An 18,087-nucleotide genomic window follows, 5' to 3' on the forward strand; every position below is an offset into this window, starting at 1 on the left:
ACAAGAAAAAAGGTTTATATATTTATCATCAATAAATCCAATTTGCTTTCATCTCATACATTAAATATTGCTTGTTCCACTGCATATTTTTATTCCTTTTAACTGAACAAATTTAATTGTTTCTCAGTGAACAGAGTTATGCTACTTCTGCAGCAATCTAAGTACATGCATTTTGGAAATATGATTATTTAAATCGAATAAAATCGATGCAAATATTAAAAAAATACACTATGCCATGATTTTTTTTTAATGCAGAAATCGGACCTGTGTCATTTAGATGACTTACAAATATGCATCACTTTAAGATTATTTGTTTATGTTAAAGCTGTATAATAAAAATGGATGAAAATTCTTTATGGAATTTAAATGCATCAATCTTTATTTATTCATTTATTTTTTCCTAAAATGCCTTTGAAGAAACAAATATAGATCCAAAGGAGTCAACAGTAAGAATACAGAGGTATAAAATCAATGTAGAGCTGCTCAGATCAGAAATAACTAAGTTAATACTGAGATCTCTGATGTTTGATTGCAGGTTTTGGTGTCTCGGCACAGTTTGAGACATCATTGAAATTCTTCTGAAACTCTAGAGGAGGCGTGTGTCTTTTTTTGGAGACTTCAGCAAAAATCTCCATCGAATGTAATTGCTTTCTAAAAGAAAGATTGAGATATCGACTGAGATATTCATCGTCTCGCTTGTGATTTGTCTTTTATGTGGGTCTCTGTTCTACTGTCCTGCTTGTTCTCATTATTTCTTAGAGAGGTTCACAATGTTTCTTTCTCATAAAAGTAGATCTAATTTAATGAATTAGAAACATATGGACTGTATTTTTTACTTAATGGCAACGTATAACTCTTTGTTTGCTATCTTCAGGACCACCTGTCTCTCTGTGAGTTGACTGCAGCTCTTTGAGATGCACATTTCTCCACATCTATCTATCATAACCACATGTTAAACTTTAAACAGATTCTGAATTATTGAACATTTCCTTCGACAATTACTGGTGTGTCAGCATGGCACATCTGCCTTCTGACTAACCCTCTTCATTTAACAGCATTTCCAATATTTTTTTTCTTTGTCTTTTTTTCTTCCGCGGAAGCAATTAAAACGTTGACATTTTTCTTAAGATAGTGTGAATGTCATTTGCAAAACTCGCTGCTAGGATGTTGAAGTATTTTGAATAATATTTAGAAAGTTGCTACTTTATATGGTTGCTAGGGTGTTTTATTGGTTGCTAGGTGTCTGCTTATCTGAATCTTTTAGAATTTTCATGCCTGCCCCATTTTTTTTTCTACAAAAGCAATGATGCAATTAAAAGATGCAATTAACATGTTTACATTTTTGGAACAATTGGCTGGTCTGGGGTTAAAATTCAATCCATACCCCATAAATGTTTGGCTGGGGTTGAATACATTATTCATTAATAAATAAAGGATGAAAATGAATAATAATAGATATTTTTGAATATACTGCAAATGCATTTATTATTAATTCATCTGGTTTCAGCTCGATTCACCACAGAGACTTCACTGTTTACATATAATGTTTTATTTGTCTTGTGTCGAATTCATATGGAGTGGCAAAAGAGTTGGGCTAGCTCGTTAGTGCGGGAGACTTTGGTCGTATGGTCATTTCAGCGCAAAACTTGGAATTGATCAATATGGACATGAGCAGTGACTACAATCACGTCTGGTCTCAGCTTGTGTAGGCTACGCAGGTATTTGTGTTACCTGAACTTGTGCGCAGCTTAGTAAATATTGTTGCCTGACATTTCAGTCATTCATCATCAAGCTAAAATGCAGTCAACCAAACATAAAAGTTACACTGTTTATTTAAAAAAGGTCAGCTGTAAAATCAAGACCCCCCCCACCCCCATCTGAGGGTTGTCCGCACTAAAAATAAGATTAAAAACCACACTGTGTTGTAAATAATGTTTTATACATTAACTTTTAAGTAGTAAAACAACACGAACGCGAACATCGCAAAAATGCATTTTAAGCTTAGAAACATTTTGAGTCTTCCTCTTCCATGCCTCACAATGCTTTGGTCCAAATGCCTGCTTTCCTCTTTTTCATCACCTCAGTGTTGCCAAGCCTGCGGTTTTCCAGTGGAAATGGGTTACTTTAACATCGTTGCCGCAGGTTTCTTTTCGTGTCCGCAGGTTTAACTGACCCCACTAACACATGCAAATTTTACTGGAGGAACTCTGCCAAAAAAAAAAAACCCATGTATTTTATTTACCCCCCAGAATGTGATTAATTTATTTATTTTTAATTTTTAATTGGGGAACCCCCTTGAAACTCAATTGGGATAGTTTCGAGTAGCAACTGGGGCAAGTTTTTATGTTGTGAAAACCTGTCAACCCTGCATCATCTGCATCACCCTGCATCATCTACACACACACACAAGTCCGGTGAGCAAGAACAAAGTCAATAGTTCTATGTAATCTTTTCCTTACAAGTAAAATTTTAGCTGTATTATTTGTGCCCCCTTCAAAAATTGCTTTTGAGAAATTTTATGTTTATTGCCCCGCTGCTGTAAATTTACGCCCCTGGCTGTTTAAAATGAATGCCAACTATAGCCTAATTTGAGTTTTATTTTCTTTTTATATATAATTTTAAAACTACTTATTTTTTATTCTTGTTCTGTTCTGAATACTGTTAAATGTAAAATATTTGTTGCAGATTGAAGGGAACTAAATAGGCAGTTTATATTTACCAGTATTTTAATATATATATATATATATATATATATATAAATGACATAAATTAATGTACCCTAATTACTTGCAATTACGAGGTTAATGGGTGTTTTTGGAGTAAGATCAATTTCTCTTTCATGAGATTACTTCTTTTTGGCCAGGTTTTGTTTCTCCGTGTCGTAAACTCTAGGGGCAAGGCTTCTAAACCGGGCTTCTTCTGGCCGTGATATTCAAATGATGATTGTTTTCTGCCGCCACTTTTATCAACGTGCAATCATACATACGATGACATTGGTGGTATATGAATGTTTCATGAATCACAAGTGAACTCTGTCGGAAGTTGATTTGTGTGCACGGATCTGCGCTCGTTTCTACGTTAGATTAATAAATAAGGCCCTAGCATTTTTTCCGCAGTTTAATCAGGTAACGCCGTTTCATCACTTGGGTTTTAGAAACATCAGTCAGTCAGGAGAGAGTTGAGCTTCCTGGCAGCCTGATGAATGAAACTGTCCTTCAGTCTGCTGGTCCCGGCCTGGAGACTCCAGAGCAAGCAGAGTGTACGCTCTCCTGAAGTCAACAACAATCTTCTTTGTCTTCTCCACATTCAGAGAGAGACTGTTGCCACTGCACCACCCAGCCAGGCGGCTCACCTCGCTCCTGTAGTTTGTCTCATCTCTGTTGCTATTGAGACCCATCACAGTCATGTCGTCCGCAATCTTAATGAAGAGGTTGGAGTTGTGTGACGGTGTGCAGTCATGGGTAAGCAGAGTGAAGAGGAGGGGGCTCAACACACATCCTTGGGGGGCCCCTTTGTTCAGTGTAATGGGGCTGGATGTGTTACTGCCGATCTGTACTGCCTGAGGTCTTTCCAGTCAGAAAGTCCAACAGCCAGTGGCACAGTGAGTTGTTGAGCCCCAGATGGACCAATTTCTGAATGAGCTGTTGAGGGATAATTGTGTTGAATGCTGAATTGAAGTCTATGAACAGTATTCTGACATATGAAGTTTTTTTTTGGTCCAGATGTGTGAGGGCTAAATGGAGGGCAGCGCTGTTGGCATCGTCAGTCGAGCAGTTGGGCCGATATGCAAACTTAAAGGGGTCCAGGGAGGGACGGAAATTTTTTTGAATGTTCTTCAAAAATGGTTCTTTTAAGAACTGTTAACTTAAGGTTCTTTGAGGAACCAAAGCTGGTTCTTCTATGGCATCGCTGTGAAAACCCCCTTTTGGAACCTTTCTTTTTAAGAGTGTAACCCCTTTCTTTTATGATAAATTTTTACATGTTTGTCCTTTTTTTTTTCTCACAATCAGTGATGCAGTTAAGCGATGCATATCCTATGTTGTTAGGATGTTTTGATGGTTGCAGGGTGTTTTCTTTTCTTTTCTGATTTGTTTTAATTTTGTCATGCATCAGGTGAAAATTTCTGAGCACTTAGAAAAGTAACATTACAATTTTCAAAACTAATTAAAGTGCTGTAAAAATAACTGCAGAGTTTTATGAAGTGCAAGCAAACATATGCAAAGTTATCACTCTGACTAACCGTTTTGAAGTAAATCTCTGTAACATTTTTGAAATTAAGCTCAGTCTAATGTTTTTTATTTTATTTTATTATCTTTCTTGTAAAAGATGACAGGTGGTGTTTTAGCTCTTATTTTGATGGTTTCATATTGCTGTGCTTCTAAGTGGCCGCTCTTCTCCATTCATTGATTGGCTTGTAAACACATTTGTCAGTGTTCGTCCTCGTTCCTCAGGCTGTCAGGACGTCTGTGAGGAATACAGCCAGCCATCTTTTGATTGCTTCTGACAAGCGTGGTCGTCATGGGTGTTGGGTTGCTAGGAGACCTCATCCTTTTAAATGTTGAGATGATTTGTTTGTTATTTCTGAAGTAACTAAAGAGGTACGACGTGAAGAGGACACGTGTTTCATCTTAGGATTCCTTTGACACGCATAAATAAATAGTCTGCATTGATCTCTCTCAAAGCAAACAGATTCACTTCTTTAAACGCCTTTCGCAGAAATCCGGCTCTCACGAGCACACATGGAAACACATGATGAGATGCAAAAGCTCAGTCTAAAAGGAGATCAGGTATGTCTAGACAGATCAATGACCACAAACTTCTAACGAGTCTAAAATGCAGTACATGCAGGACATCTACTGATTCCTTCAACAACAAAGTTTCACAAAATTCCCCACAACATGATGCATTTACATGATTTTTTTCTTGACTTCCTATACAAATGGATTTATGAGTCATTATAATGCACTGTAAATAGCTGTCAGGAATTATGCATTCAACAGCTGCATTTTAACGTATTATTCTAGTTTGCATTGCCACATACAAATAATGTTGAGGATGTAGTTTTATTGTATTATTGAGATATATGTAACATGCAGTGGTGCAGTAGCAGCATAACTTACCTTGGTCGACCTTCATTCTGCTGTTACTCTTGCCCTTCTGTCTCTCTCTCTTTCTCTCTCTCCACACACACACACACACACACACACACACACACACAATTCGACACACTTCTTCAGTCAGCCAATCAGATTGTAAAATGCCTCCCTCTCTCTCTCTCTCTCTCTCTCTCTCTCTCTCACTCACACGCGCACTTTTCTGCTTTTGTAATGTATAACAGGTTGAATGTAAGAGGAATGAACCTTGACTTTGCGTGTGTATTGATTAATTTTTAAAAGCTGTAATTTTCTTCATCAATGACAGAAGTGCTATTTACAGCCTACAGAAAGCAGATATGCAAAGAATCTCTTTAATTTAATTGATTATAAATGTTTTTAAATATAGCTTACCCAAACACTTACCCTCCCTCTACAAGAAAACTTTCAGTAAAATTTAAAAAGTAAAAAATACCTTTTCATTATTTTCCTTTTAAAAAAAAAATATATATATATATATATATATATATATATATATATATATATATATATATATAAATAAAAAATATATATACACACTGTATAAATATATACAGAGCTGGATAGTAACTGATTATCTTTAAGTTACTCAATTATGAGATCAGATTCCAAAATTAAAACATTAGAAATTGGATTAAATAAAATTGTATTGATTACATGATTACATATAATTCACACAATAGCAATCAATTATTCATAATTTATTGATTCTCCTTAACTCCTCTTTTTCTTTTTTTAAATGTTCTTTTATGAAATAATCTGCCTCTTTTATAAATTTAGAAAGTCATACAGTTTTGTGGAAAATCACACAGAGATCTGTCACTGGTCAGGTGCCTACACAGCATTTGACCACTGCATTTACAAAAAATTTGGTTTAAGAAGTGTCTCAAAATTGCATCAACTACTGATGAACACATACATTTTTATCTGGATTATCAAACAAGTTTATTTAACCATATATTATTGTGTCTTTGTGTCTTGGCAGAGGTGTGTAGAGTACCCAAAAACTGTACTTAAGTAAAAGTACTTATAGAAATATTTTCTCAAGTACTGTAAAACTAAAAGTAATCTGAATAGTTACTTGAGTAAGAGTAAAAAAGTATCGGATAAAAAAACTACTTGAGTAGTTAGTTACTTACTTTGGATAATAAACTGTATATCTATAGTATATTTTTATTTAGATATATAAATACAATTTATGTAATATATATATATATATATATATAATTCTCTTTAGCTTTCTATTCATCAAAGAATTCAAAACAAAATGTCACAGGTTCCAAAAACTGTTAAGCAACAAAACTGTTCCCAGCGCTGGTAATAAATCAGTATATTAGAATGATTTCTGAAGGATGACTCTGAAATCTGGAGTAACAGCTGATGAAAATTCTAATTTGCATCACTGAATTAAATTATATTTTAAAGTATATTAATAATGTATTATATATGTATAAATAACCTCTGACACAGAGAAGAGTGGAAACTCCTCACATGACGGCTAAGTTACCGAACATCTGAACATACGAACCAAATGCACATTGACAGATCTTCTTCTGTCTGTTCTGCAAAATATAAATAAATGTATATTTCTGCAAGCGTTAATATAAATATAAATTGTGTCTAGGCAAAGGCATTTCTCCTGGAACAGAGCTAATGTAGTTTTAGAGGGTATTCATTTCATCCTCTGTGACAGCTTATTTAATGTAAACATTATACCTTGTATTTAATGTATAAGTTACACATACAACAAACTGGTAATGTCATAGTGGTATCGTGTACTATAATCGAAAGTAGCCTATCTAAGTTATAACTGTTGAACCGTAGACAGCACATGCGGTGTTCATCTAATAAAGATCTTCATCGCTAGCAAACAATAGCCTTTGCAGATTTGCTTTCAATTGACTGTAGATTCAAAGCCACGTCTTCAATGCTCTTGATGTTCTACTTTCTGTTACATCTCTGAGTGAGAACCGCTTCAGATGACTCAGCGTGACTGAACTGAATGAATCATTCAAACTGATTCAAGAACGAATTTACTGGTTTGCGAGGAGTGTCGCCCACAGTAACAAAGTAAAAGAACAGATTTTTCCCCAAAGACATCAAAGTAAATGTAACTCATAACTAACCACCTCTGCATGCAGGTAAACTAATTTTTTTATTTTTTTTGTGAGTGTTTTATTATGATTGATGTTATTTCCAGGTTGTTTTTTGGCTTAATGACTTAAATATCAGCTTTTCATTAAACTCACAAACCCATTGCAGTTCTTTCATGAGCCCAGCTTGGAAACCTGATGTAATCTAATGTTTAATGCACTTTTTGTTAATTACAATGAATGGAATACATTTTCTTACTCTTTGTATTTTTAGATCAAAATTATATCCTTGGTAAATCAATGTGATAAAAACTTTAGGTCAAAAGAAATCTAAAAATACTCTAAATGTAGTCTGATTATTTTTCCTAAATTTATATATGACTGTTTATTGTAACTCATTGTTCAGTTCTAATAAATCCAGCTGCACATCTAATACTCAAATCAATATTCTTGCAACAGACAGACTGTAAAATAGACTTTGAAATGTTTATTTGGTGCTTTATAATTAACTATTGATTGTTATCCACACAATTTACAGCATAGTTGCCATTTGACTGTGTCTAATCCTGTATTTTAATGTCTTGTTCAGGGATGAAATAATGGATTGGACCTGCAGTGTTCCTGTAAGCAGCCCAGGGCTTTAACCTTCACGCTCCCACCAGCACTTGACATGCTGGTCAGTGTCATACAACAACTGTCAGAATGAAGCATTTCACACTGTTTAACAAGGTAGTGTTGTCAAAAAGTCCCACCGCAATACCATTTGGTACAGAAATTTAAAAAACATCCATTTCCAAGATTTGAGCGCTGAACAGATTTGACTGTGATTGGCTTTAATGATCACACTCTTTGCTCACACAGAAGCACACGGGAGCACGACTATTAGCGGGTCCGTCTATGTGCAGATAAATTAGGGATTCACTGAAGGTGATGGTACTTCATGGCTTAAAGGGATAGTTAACCCAAAATTTTTAATGTGATGTTTATCTGCTTACCCCCAGGGCATCAAAGATGGAGGTGACTTTGTTTCTTCAGTAGAACACAAACGAAGATTTTTAACTCAAACTGTTAAAGTCTGTCAGTCTTATAATGGAAGTGTATGGACATCACGGCTTTGAGAGTCAAAATTAAACCCTGCGGCTCGTGACGATACACTGATGTGTAAAGACACGAAACTATCGGTCTGTCCAAGAAACTGAACAGTATTTATATAGTTTTTTACCCCTGATTCACACAATGTCCTGAGCGCATTCTCAACAGCAGGCACGTGACGTGTCATCTTCTTCTTCTTGCTTTACCGCGGATCGCAGACTTATAAGTGCATTACCACCATCTACTGTATCTCTCAAGTGGACCATTGACACTCCTAGTTGAGATTGTAGATAGAGTATCAGTGGTCCATTTGGTTGCTGTAATGCACTTGTAAGTCTACGATCCGCCATAAAGTAAGAAGACGTGTTACTCACCTGCTGTTGATAATGCGCTCAGGACACGCTCAGGGCAATTAAAAATTAATGAATTAAATTAAATTAAATTAAATTAAATTAAATTAAATTAAATTAAATTAAATTAAATTAAATTAAATTAAATTAAATTAAATTAAATTAAATTAAATTAAATTAAATTAAATTTAAAAAAATTTGTAGTGACTTTTGTCAAAATTCTGACTTTTTTCAGAATTGTGTGATACAAAATCGCAATTCTGACGTTTTTACTCAGAAGTGTGAGATATAAACTAGCAATTGCCAGTTATAAAGTCAGAATTGCAAGATATAAACTTTGAACTTGCTTATCTCGCATTTCTGAATAAGAAACCTTAAATTGTTTATATCACACAATTCTGACTTTATCACAATTGTGAGTTTAAAAAAAGTCTGATTTTTGTGATGTAAACTTGCAATTGTAAGGAAAAAAAAGTCAGATATGTGAGATAAAAAGTCGCAATTACCCTTTTTATTTTTTATTCAGTGGCGGAAACGGGCTTCCATAGAAATGTCTAATGTTTGATGTGGTCATAAAGAAGTTCTGCGACTGAATAAATGCACCTTTTGACAGGAAAAAAGAGAGACAGAAGCAGCAGTTATGAGTGGGGTGACCAATCTTTAACCCTGTGTTATATTGTTTATTTTATATAAATAGTTTTAACATGTTTAACAGAAAAATTAATAGCCTGCATTAACATACTAATTTTGACAGCACTATTATATATATCTATCTATGTACTATTATATATATCTATCTTTGTAATAAAATGTTAAACAAAGCAATTATTTACATTTCTTTAAATCACTTAAACTTATTCTGTATGTATTATTTTCATTGCCAGCACTGATGTGGTGAAATAAGGCTTTATGTGGTCTGATCCAAATGAAAACCCCTCACATTATCCTCTTGAAGAAGCCAGCTGAGTTGTTTGGACCACTTTAATTCAAAAAATGAAATGAAGTATGATGCATTATGGGCCGTATCAAGAGGTGCTTTATGCTTCAACAAAAGGCTGTGTTTATCTCTGTGAGATACTGTCCTGTCTTTCTGCATCACAGTAAGAAAACATAAAGTGGAGTGTTTAACGGGCTCCAGCTGTTTTTAGCATTGAACCTGCAGCGTTCACATGTGATGCTACCCATATGAACATTACCATAGTGGTTGCTAGGGTGTTCTGGATGGTTTCTAGGTGATTGTTTTTGGTCCCAGTGAAGAGTATCCACCCTCAAGTCTCTTTAATATTCTTTTCTGTGAATATAACTCATTCAGTGTACATCTATGGGATTTTTGACCTGTTTTAGGACAAATTCATAAGCATGTCAATGTCTACACTGCATAATCAAGAAGTATCATCTTTAAGTGAGTGTTTGCGGGGCCCTCTATTGTTTGCAGTAGGTATTGCTCCTGAAGATTGACATTATTTTGGTGGTTTGACTATAGAACATCTTGTTTGTGTGTTTGTATTAAAACCTGTTGGTATTTAGTCTCTCAGATGCATAAATCAGACATTTTCAGGGAATCTCTGCTTTGTCTCGTTCCCACACCAGATGTTTCCTACACCATTACAGATTCATTAATGATGATTTGCGTGCACCATCACAAACCCTTAAAGATCAGAGCAAAGTTTAACACCCAAAACAAACATGATCTCGAGAAGTTAATCAATAATTGCCATTGAAACACGCTTTAGTCATTCTGCTGAAGTTCTGCTGTCAGCCTGTTAAATGTGGAGGCCAAAAGAGGAAGAGGAAGAAGCAGACAGTCAGACAGGAGGAGGAGCGCTTATTTCTCTGGTTATTTCTCTCACCCTCACCCAAAAAAACAGTCAGTTTAGGGCATAAGAAAGGAACTGAGATACTCCGAAAGAAAATACAGACAGAGCGAGCCAAAGGGGAGAGCGTTTTATAGTCCAACCAATGGCTCCTTGGACAAAAACTATCTCTGAAAGATATGGAGTTGGTGAGTTTTGCTGTTTTTTTTTTTGTGTATGTGCAAGTGATCCACCGGTGTATTTTGAATGTTCTCTGCAAAGTTGTGTGTGTGTTTGTAGTCCTAGCGGCCTTCGCAACGGGCGTATAAAGTAGTTTGATTCAGTTCCTATATCTCAGGATGTGGGCTGAGACAGATCAGTCAAACGGCCCAACGGTCACTGGACTAATCAGTTTGAGTCATTTTATCATTTTGCACTTGTTTTGCTTTGAAAATCTGCAGATTTGAGTTTTCTGACACTATGACGTTGCAGTTAATGCGATACTGATATAGTGCAACAACAAACTGAGACCTGAACCCTATGATAGCATCTTACTTATAGCTTGAAATGCCATTTAATGCAATTTAATCAAACTGAAATAGCTTCATCTGCACATTTTCACTTTTTACAGTGCAGAGGATTTGCTTATTTGGCCTGTTTGCTGAATGAAAGTGCTTTAAGGTCTGGCATCATTTAATAACACAAGAGCAGCGGTGAATTTATCTTTATCATCTAGTATGTTTTTTTTAGACAGTAGTGAGAAGTTAGATGTTTCTCTCAAGAAAAGAGACCATGAATCTCCTCTAGAGCTCTAAATGAGCTCATATTATTTGCTCAGGATACCAAAGTTTGCAAGCCACAGCCAGAAATCACATTATGAACTCAATATTTCTCATCAAATTATCACATCTGCTATTCACAATCATTTTATAGCTCTGAAATCTTACTGTTAGGACAACTTTGACTAATTTATGTCAGGCTTATTATATTTAACTGAAACATAAAATAAACATTAACTGAAATAAAACATTGAAATCTTAAGCTTATTTTATTTCATTTAGCAACATTTCTCATTTTCTTTTAGTTTGTGTACAAAACAAAACAATAACAACAAGAAAACTAAAACTGAAATAAAAATGAAAATAAATTAAAACCGTAATTAACATATCTATTACTTGACAAACAAGTAAAAAACGTGTTTTATTTCAGTTACAAAGCAACATATGCTCATATGCAAAGTGTCCAGGAAGAGCAGTCTGACCCTGAAATGGTGAAACTGATTAGAGTAACCTTATTTAGAGTTATTTGGCAATATAGTATTCACAAAATTGGGGTTATTTTTGTATATTCAGTTTCTGAAATGAATGCAAAAGTGGTTTGACTTCTGATTGTAGGCAGCGTAGTCAGCAAGTTTGTAGCTCACAGCATGTTTGCTGAAAGAAATATTATGCACTTGCTAAAACTTATTGTGAACTTGAAATAAAAGCTGTCGGATCATGTAAATGCGTGCATATTGCTTTTGAATTATTTCAATTGTAAACATGCTGATGGCGGTGTGTATCTCTGTGTGCGGTGTTGCACAGGAAGCTGCTCTGAGAGGAAGTAGGCCAACAAACTCGTACTTGCAGAAATGAATTGTGTGTGTGCGCTAGTGTGTGTGTGTGTGTACACGTGTATATAATATGATGTTCTCCACCTCTGCATATGCAGTTTAACATTCAGAGTCATTGATGTTGGCTAAAGTATTAAAGTCCAGCATGTTCGCCGTCCTGCAGCGTTTGTGCTCTAGACATGAATCACTGGACTCTTTTCAGGTAGCTGAGGATAAAGATCGTTTGATGTCTTCTTGAAAGCATGAAATGATATCATTCTGCTCTTTTGCTAAACATCACTTAAAAATTAAATACAAACTGTGACTTGGGGAAATCTTTTTGTGCAATTTTAAATGAGACTGATATTTTCTCTCTTTTCTATGAAGTTAAGTGGAATTTCGTCGCCAAAGCGGAGAAGCAGTTGTCCCTGGTTATCGGGGACACTGTGCACATACTGGAGTCATGTGAAGGTGAGAGATTCTGGGATATTTGCACTTACTTTTGCAATTATGCATGAGGTAAATGCTTTTTTTATACAGCAATGCATTCAAAGTATACACTCGATCAGTTCAGTGCGGCCTCTGGGAATCAAACCTGTGACCTTGTGTTGCTTGCGCCATGCATGTTCCACACAAAAAAACAAAACAAAAAAACAACAACAAAAATATTTTCTTACTCAGTATTCTGGTCTTGTTGTCTAGTGCAAATATCTTAATATTTTAACCCCCCCCCCCCCCAAAAAAAATGCTTAATTAATGGAATAAGACAGTGGTATAAAAAGGCTGAATTCGGTAAACAGTTTATTAATAAATTGTACATGAAAGGAGGTAAGCCCAGAAGAACAGAAGCACTTTCCTCCCATAAAGAAAATGTGACTTAATGAAGATGATGATTAAAAAAAATTACTAAATATGCTATAGAATTTATAAAAAAATATATTCTGTGTACATGCAAGCAGATAAGCCCGCATGAGCTGAATTGCATGACAAGCATTTTCTTCCCCATAGAAAATGTGCTTAACTTGGCTTAATATAAGAACATTTTATATTGTATTTAAAATATATGCTATTACAGGCAATCACTGCAGTAAGCCTGTGGTTCTCAAACCTTTTACAATGGCGTACCCCATTGGGCCTAACATTCTTCTGAATACCCTCACTTCGACCACAGTCACACCTTTTCCATTAAGGGAGAATACTTGCCCCCTTTACAGGTGCATTTTTACTGTTATAGAGGCAAAGTTTTTCTAGCCTTATTCATTTTATGTCATGTTTAATATCATATTCTTGATATTCCATTAAGTGTATTATAAATATAATAAATAAAGTAATAAATTATGGCAAAACGAAGTGATACTTGTAGATTCAAAACTAAAATCGACAGTAGGTGGCAGCAAGTTACTGTCTAATGAGCAAGACGAAGCATTCATTCATTCATTCTTTCAGTAACGAAGCAAATGGTTTTAGTTATGATTGGGTTATTAATCATTACTGGCTCTTCGAATCATTCAAAGCTGCAAATTTGTTCACTGACGAAACGCCGCTGTAGCTTGGAGACGCTGTTGCGGATTATGTTGGAACTGTTATTTCATTGTAAAATATAAAAAAACAATATTGACAATATTGTGTTTAAAATGTAGGCTACATTTAAAATGTTAAATGTACACTTAATATTGTCTTTTTTGTTGAACTGTTATATAAAATCAATGGCATTTGCAGTCTTTTGGATATTCAGAGTTTTGGATATTCAGAGAAAACTGCATTCTCAAAGGTTCCAGAGCGAAATAAGAACGTAACAGTGTTCGCTTTATAAAACTTCTAATAATCTTTTATATTATTATAAAAGTGTAAGTAGTATGTATTGCTGTATTGATGATAGGATCACAAAGATCCAGATACAAAGATTTTCAGATATGGATTAGTAGTGTTGTATGGGGCCCCTTAAGGGACAAGGTAATGGGAAAAAATATGTAATGCTTTTGCTTCCTCTCAGAAAAGTTTTGCATTGCATTCACGCAAGACAATTTGCATTCGAATCGCATTAAGATTGGTTGAATCCTGTTTGTCTTTTTAGCACTACATTTTCAAGATTTGATCAAATCCAATAGCAGAAATCCGATCAGATTTCCTCTGAAGAACTGGCTCTTAGAAACATTCCTTTTAGGTTTGACTTTTGCAACCATAAAATAACGTTCCAAGAATGTTGAAGGGAGGTTATTTTCAAATAGCCTAAAAAGAGCTTAAAAAGAACGCTCCCTAATGGTTATTTTTAGGTAACTGTTTGGCAACCATGAAGTCTTCAGAGAATGAATTTATGCTTGAAACAAAAAAAAGTATCAGCGAGTGGTGTCTTAATTCAAAGGGAAAACAAGATTGTTTCTGACCCCATTGACAGTTATTTCTTCTTGTTTTAAGAATTTTTATTATTTTCTTCAGAAAAAAAGACTTGCTATCTTAAAGTAATTTGTAAATGAATTTATTTATTTTTTTTTTTAAATACTTGTACTGTAAAACAAGACAAAAAAAATAAATAAATAAATAAATATTTTACATACTGTTTGAGCAACAGAAATATTCTCATAGTCTTAACAAGTCTGTTATTGTTTCAGGATGGTATAAAGGTTATGTGACCAAGAACAAAGAGAGAAAAGTAAGTAAACAGGTGTTTACATAATATTTTATTCCTGAATATCTGACCTGGAGTTCCTCGTGTTTGCTGATTTACTTTATTCCATTTTTAAGGGGGCATTTCCTGCAAGCTTTATAGTGTTAAAGGAAGTCACCATCGAAAAGAGAGGGTGAGTATGTCCTTCTGTCCATCTGTCAGTCCGTCCATCCGTCCGTCCATCCTCTGACCCTCTGTCTGTCTGCTCGTGTAGAGATGAGGAGATCATAACATCTGTGGAGATGCCGCTGGTGAAGGAGGTGACCATCACACTGAGAGAATGGGGCAGCATCTGGAAACAGCTCTATTTGGTGAGACGCTTAGATCTGGGTGGGATACTGTACTACACTTAAAAATAAATGTTCTTTATTGGTATCAGTGGTTCTGTGAAAAAACATTAACATCTATAGAATCGTTCCTTTCCGAGTGTAGTGATATTATATTTGTAATATGCACACTGTGTTCAGTATGGGAGTTTTCTGTATTGCGTGACCTGACAGAATGTGCAGTGTAAAGCAGATTTGAAGCACATTACAGTATGTGACACACTACAGTATGTCCCACAAAGTGACCTTCCGTTCTCAGTGTGATATGAAGTGACAACAGTCATGACTTTTAAAGTCAAAATGAAATTAGAAGTAACAAAGTTTACTTCCTGGTCTATTTTTAGAAAACTTGCTGCAGTTCTAAAAATATAAATTAAGTGTAACAATACCAATATTAATAACTCAACAATTAGCATATATTTATGCTGCGCATACATTTATATAACATTTTAATTCATATCCTAGTCACAATGCATGCCCCAGTAACATTTTTTTATTTATTTAAATGGATAGTTCACCCAAAAATGAAAAGTCTGTCATCATTTACTCACCCTCATGTCGTTCCAAACCTGCATGAGTTGCTTTCTCCAAACAGTTGCTGGTTTCCATTGACTTCTATAGTAGGAAAAAAATACTATGGAAGTCAATGACAACCACCAACTGTTGGATTACCAGAAATTTTCAAAATATCTTCTTTTATGTTCAGCATAAGAAAGCAACTCATACAGGTTTGGAACGACCTGAGGGTGAGTAAATGATGACCAAATTTTCATTTTTTTTTTTTACAGTTCAGTATTACTTTATGTTCTGTAATATCTGTCACCAAATATTTATATATAATTTATTAAAATAAATTAATGTCCTTTTTAGCTGACCTACGTAGTTGCTAAGTAGTTTCTAAAAAAAACGTAATACATTCAGATGAAAACTGCATTATGAAAGGCTGTAAATGCCTTTTCATTTGATTACTGACAGATATAAAATTGTTTTTAAACAAAATTAAATTACAAATTAAATTAAATGTAAATAATTTAATGATATTATTAAAATATAATGTATTTATTTCAAACATGATACTTGGACGTCATGTAGAATTATACTAACTATGGTATGAAGTCATGTGATGATAGCACATTATACCGAATGTGTTGTTTAAGTCAAACATGCAAAATTATAAGTCTTACCTGAACTTCTGACCAATCAGTGATTGTCTTTGTTTCCATCAGTCCAGTAAGAAGGAGCGTTTCAGTCAGGTGCAGCGGCTCATGTGGGATCTGATGGAGTGGCGTTCACAGCTCCTGTCCGGGACGCTGCCAAGTGACGAGTTTAAGGAGCTCAAACAGAAAGTCACCTCAAAGATCGACTATGGAAATAAGTGCGTATTTCATGTGTCTTTTCCACTTGTGTTCCTGTCTGTGTGCATTATTGACCATGCTAATATAAACCCATGCATACATTCATATCCTATATCATAATATATGAATGTAATCATACAGTACTATGGTATTTTCATCTGATATCATCATTGTACCGTTGTACAAAAACACAGCTGATAAAGCATAGAGTGATTGTCACAGTGTCTGGGTTGTGTCCCTGGGTTTCCACTAGATGTCCCCCTTTCTCACGGTGTCTGTCACCTTATCACTTCCTGTTCCCTTATTTGGTCACCTTCCTCCTTGTTAGTAATTGATTGTTCCCCACCTGTCTCCTGTTCCCTCATTATCCTTCTGTGTATTTATACCCGGTCTGTCTGAGTCTGTGTTACGGAGTCCTTGTTTAATGTTGAAAGTTTATTCATGTCCGTCGCCTTGCCTTGCCTTGCCTTGTCTTTGTGTCTTGTTTATGTTTGGATTTGGATATTCTGGTTTTGACCCTGCCTGGACTGTTTACCCCTTTTGGATTACCCTTTAATAAATGACTTACCTGCGATTGGTTCCTTCTCCTGTGTTTTCTGTAACACCGATCGTGACAGAAGGACTCCGTCCCACAGGGAACCAGCGGCATGTCGTTTTTCCGTTCCCCAGCCAAGATGGCGGAGCGGCGAACCAAGTCCCTTCGGTTGATCGCCCTCCGCCAAGAGGGCAATGAGGTGGGTGCCCTGGCACAGGTGTTCTGGTCCCTGGCCGAGGGCATGGGATACAATGACGCAGCCCTTAAAGACTATTTTAATGGCGGGCTGGATGATCCAGTGTCTCAGGAGGAGATGGCGCAGTTAGGGACACTGGAATTCTGGGAATTCGTGCGCTACCTGCAGCATCGGCTTCGGTGGGATGCCCCAGCCACTTCTGTCTCTTCCGGCGGGGTGGTCGTCAGCCCAGCACCACTGCCCAGGATGGCAACCAGCCAAGCGCCACAACCCAAGATGGCCGCCAGTCCAGCACCACTACCCAGGATGGCTACCAGCCAAGCGCCACAGCACAAGATGGACGCTAACCCAGCGCCAATGCCCAAATTGGCCACCGTTCCAGCGCCACAGCCCAAGATGGCCGTCAGCCTAGCGCCACAGCACAAGATGGCTGCTAACCCAGCGCCAATGCCCAAATTGGCCACCGGTCCAGCGCCACAGTACAAGATGGCCGCCAGTCCAGCACCACAACCCCAGATGGCCGCCAGCCCAGCACCACAGTACAAGATGGCCGCCAGCCCAGCACCACAGTACAAGATGGCCGCCAGCCCAGCACCACAGTACAAGATGGCCACCAGCCCAGCACCACAGTACAAGATGGCCGCCTGTCCAGAGTCATGGCCCAAGATGGCTGCTTGCCCAGCGCCGCTGCACAGGATGAGAGTCTCAGCTGACCCTCCAGAGTCGAGTCAGGTGCCAGTGGACCCTCCAGAGTCGAGTCAGGTGCCAGTGGACCCTCCAGAGTCGAGTCAGGTGCCAGTGGACCCTCCGGAGTCGAGTCAGGTGCCAGTGGACCCTCCGGAGTCGAGTCAGGTGCCAGTGGACCCTCCGGAGTCGAGTCAGGTGCCAGTGGACCCTCCGGAGTCGAGTCAGGTGCCAGTGGACCCTCCGGAGTCGAGTCAGGTGCCAGTGGACCCTCC

The 18,087-nt window shown here is 36.7% G+C and overlaps 1 protein-coding gene across 1 annotated transcript in view; it reads left to right on the top strand.

The window, feature by feature from the left end:
- Positions 1–10,516: 10,516 nt before the first annotated feature.
- The window catches only part of LOC132109877 (dedicator of cytokinesis protein 2-like), a 125,754-nt gene continuing 118,183 nt past the window's right edge, over positions 10,517–18,087 (top strand). Inside the window, exons 1-6 of the mRNA XM_059516274.1 lie at positions 10,517–10,669; positions 12,439–12,522; positions 14,661–14,701; positions 14,794–14,849; positions 14,931–15,027; positions 16,269–16,417. Of these exons, the coding sequence (XP_059372257.1) occupies positions 10,627–10,669; positions 12,439–12,522; positions 14,661–14,701; positions 14,794–14,849; positions 14,931–15,027; positions 16,269–16,417 (470 nt within the window). The 5' untranslated portion in view covers positions 10,517–10,626. The remainder of the gene's footprint in view (positions 10,670–12,438; positions 12,523–14,660; positions 14,702–14,793; positions 14,850–14,930; positions 15,028–16,268; positions 16,418–18,087) is intronic.

Source organism: Carassius carassius, chromosome 29 (genome assembly GCF_963082965.1).
Source record: "Carassius carassius chromosome 29, fCarCar2.1, whole genome shotgun sequence".
In the NCBI taxonomy this organism is placed as follows: domain Eukaryota; kingdom Metazoa; phylum Chordata; class Actinopteri; order Cypriniformes; family Cyprinidae; genus Carassius; species Carassius carassius.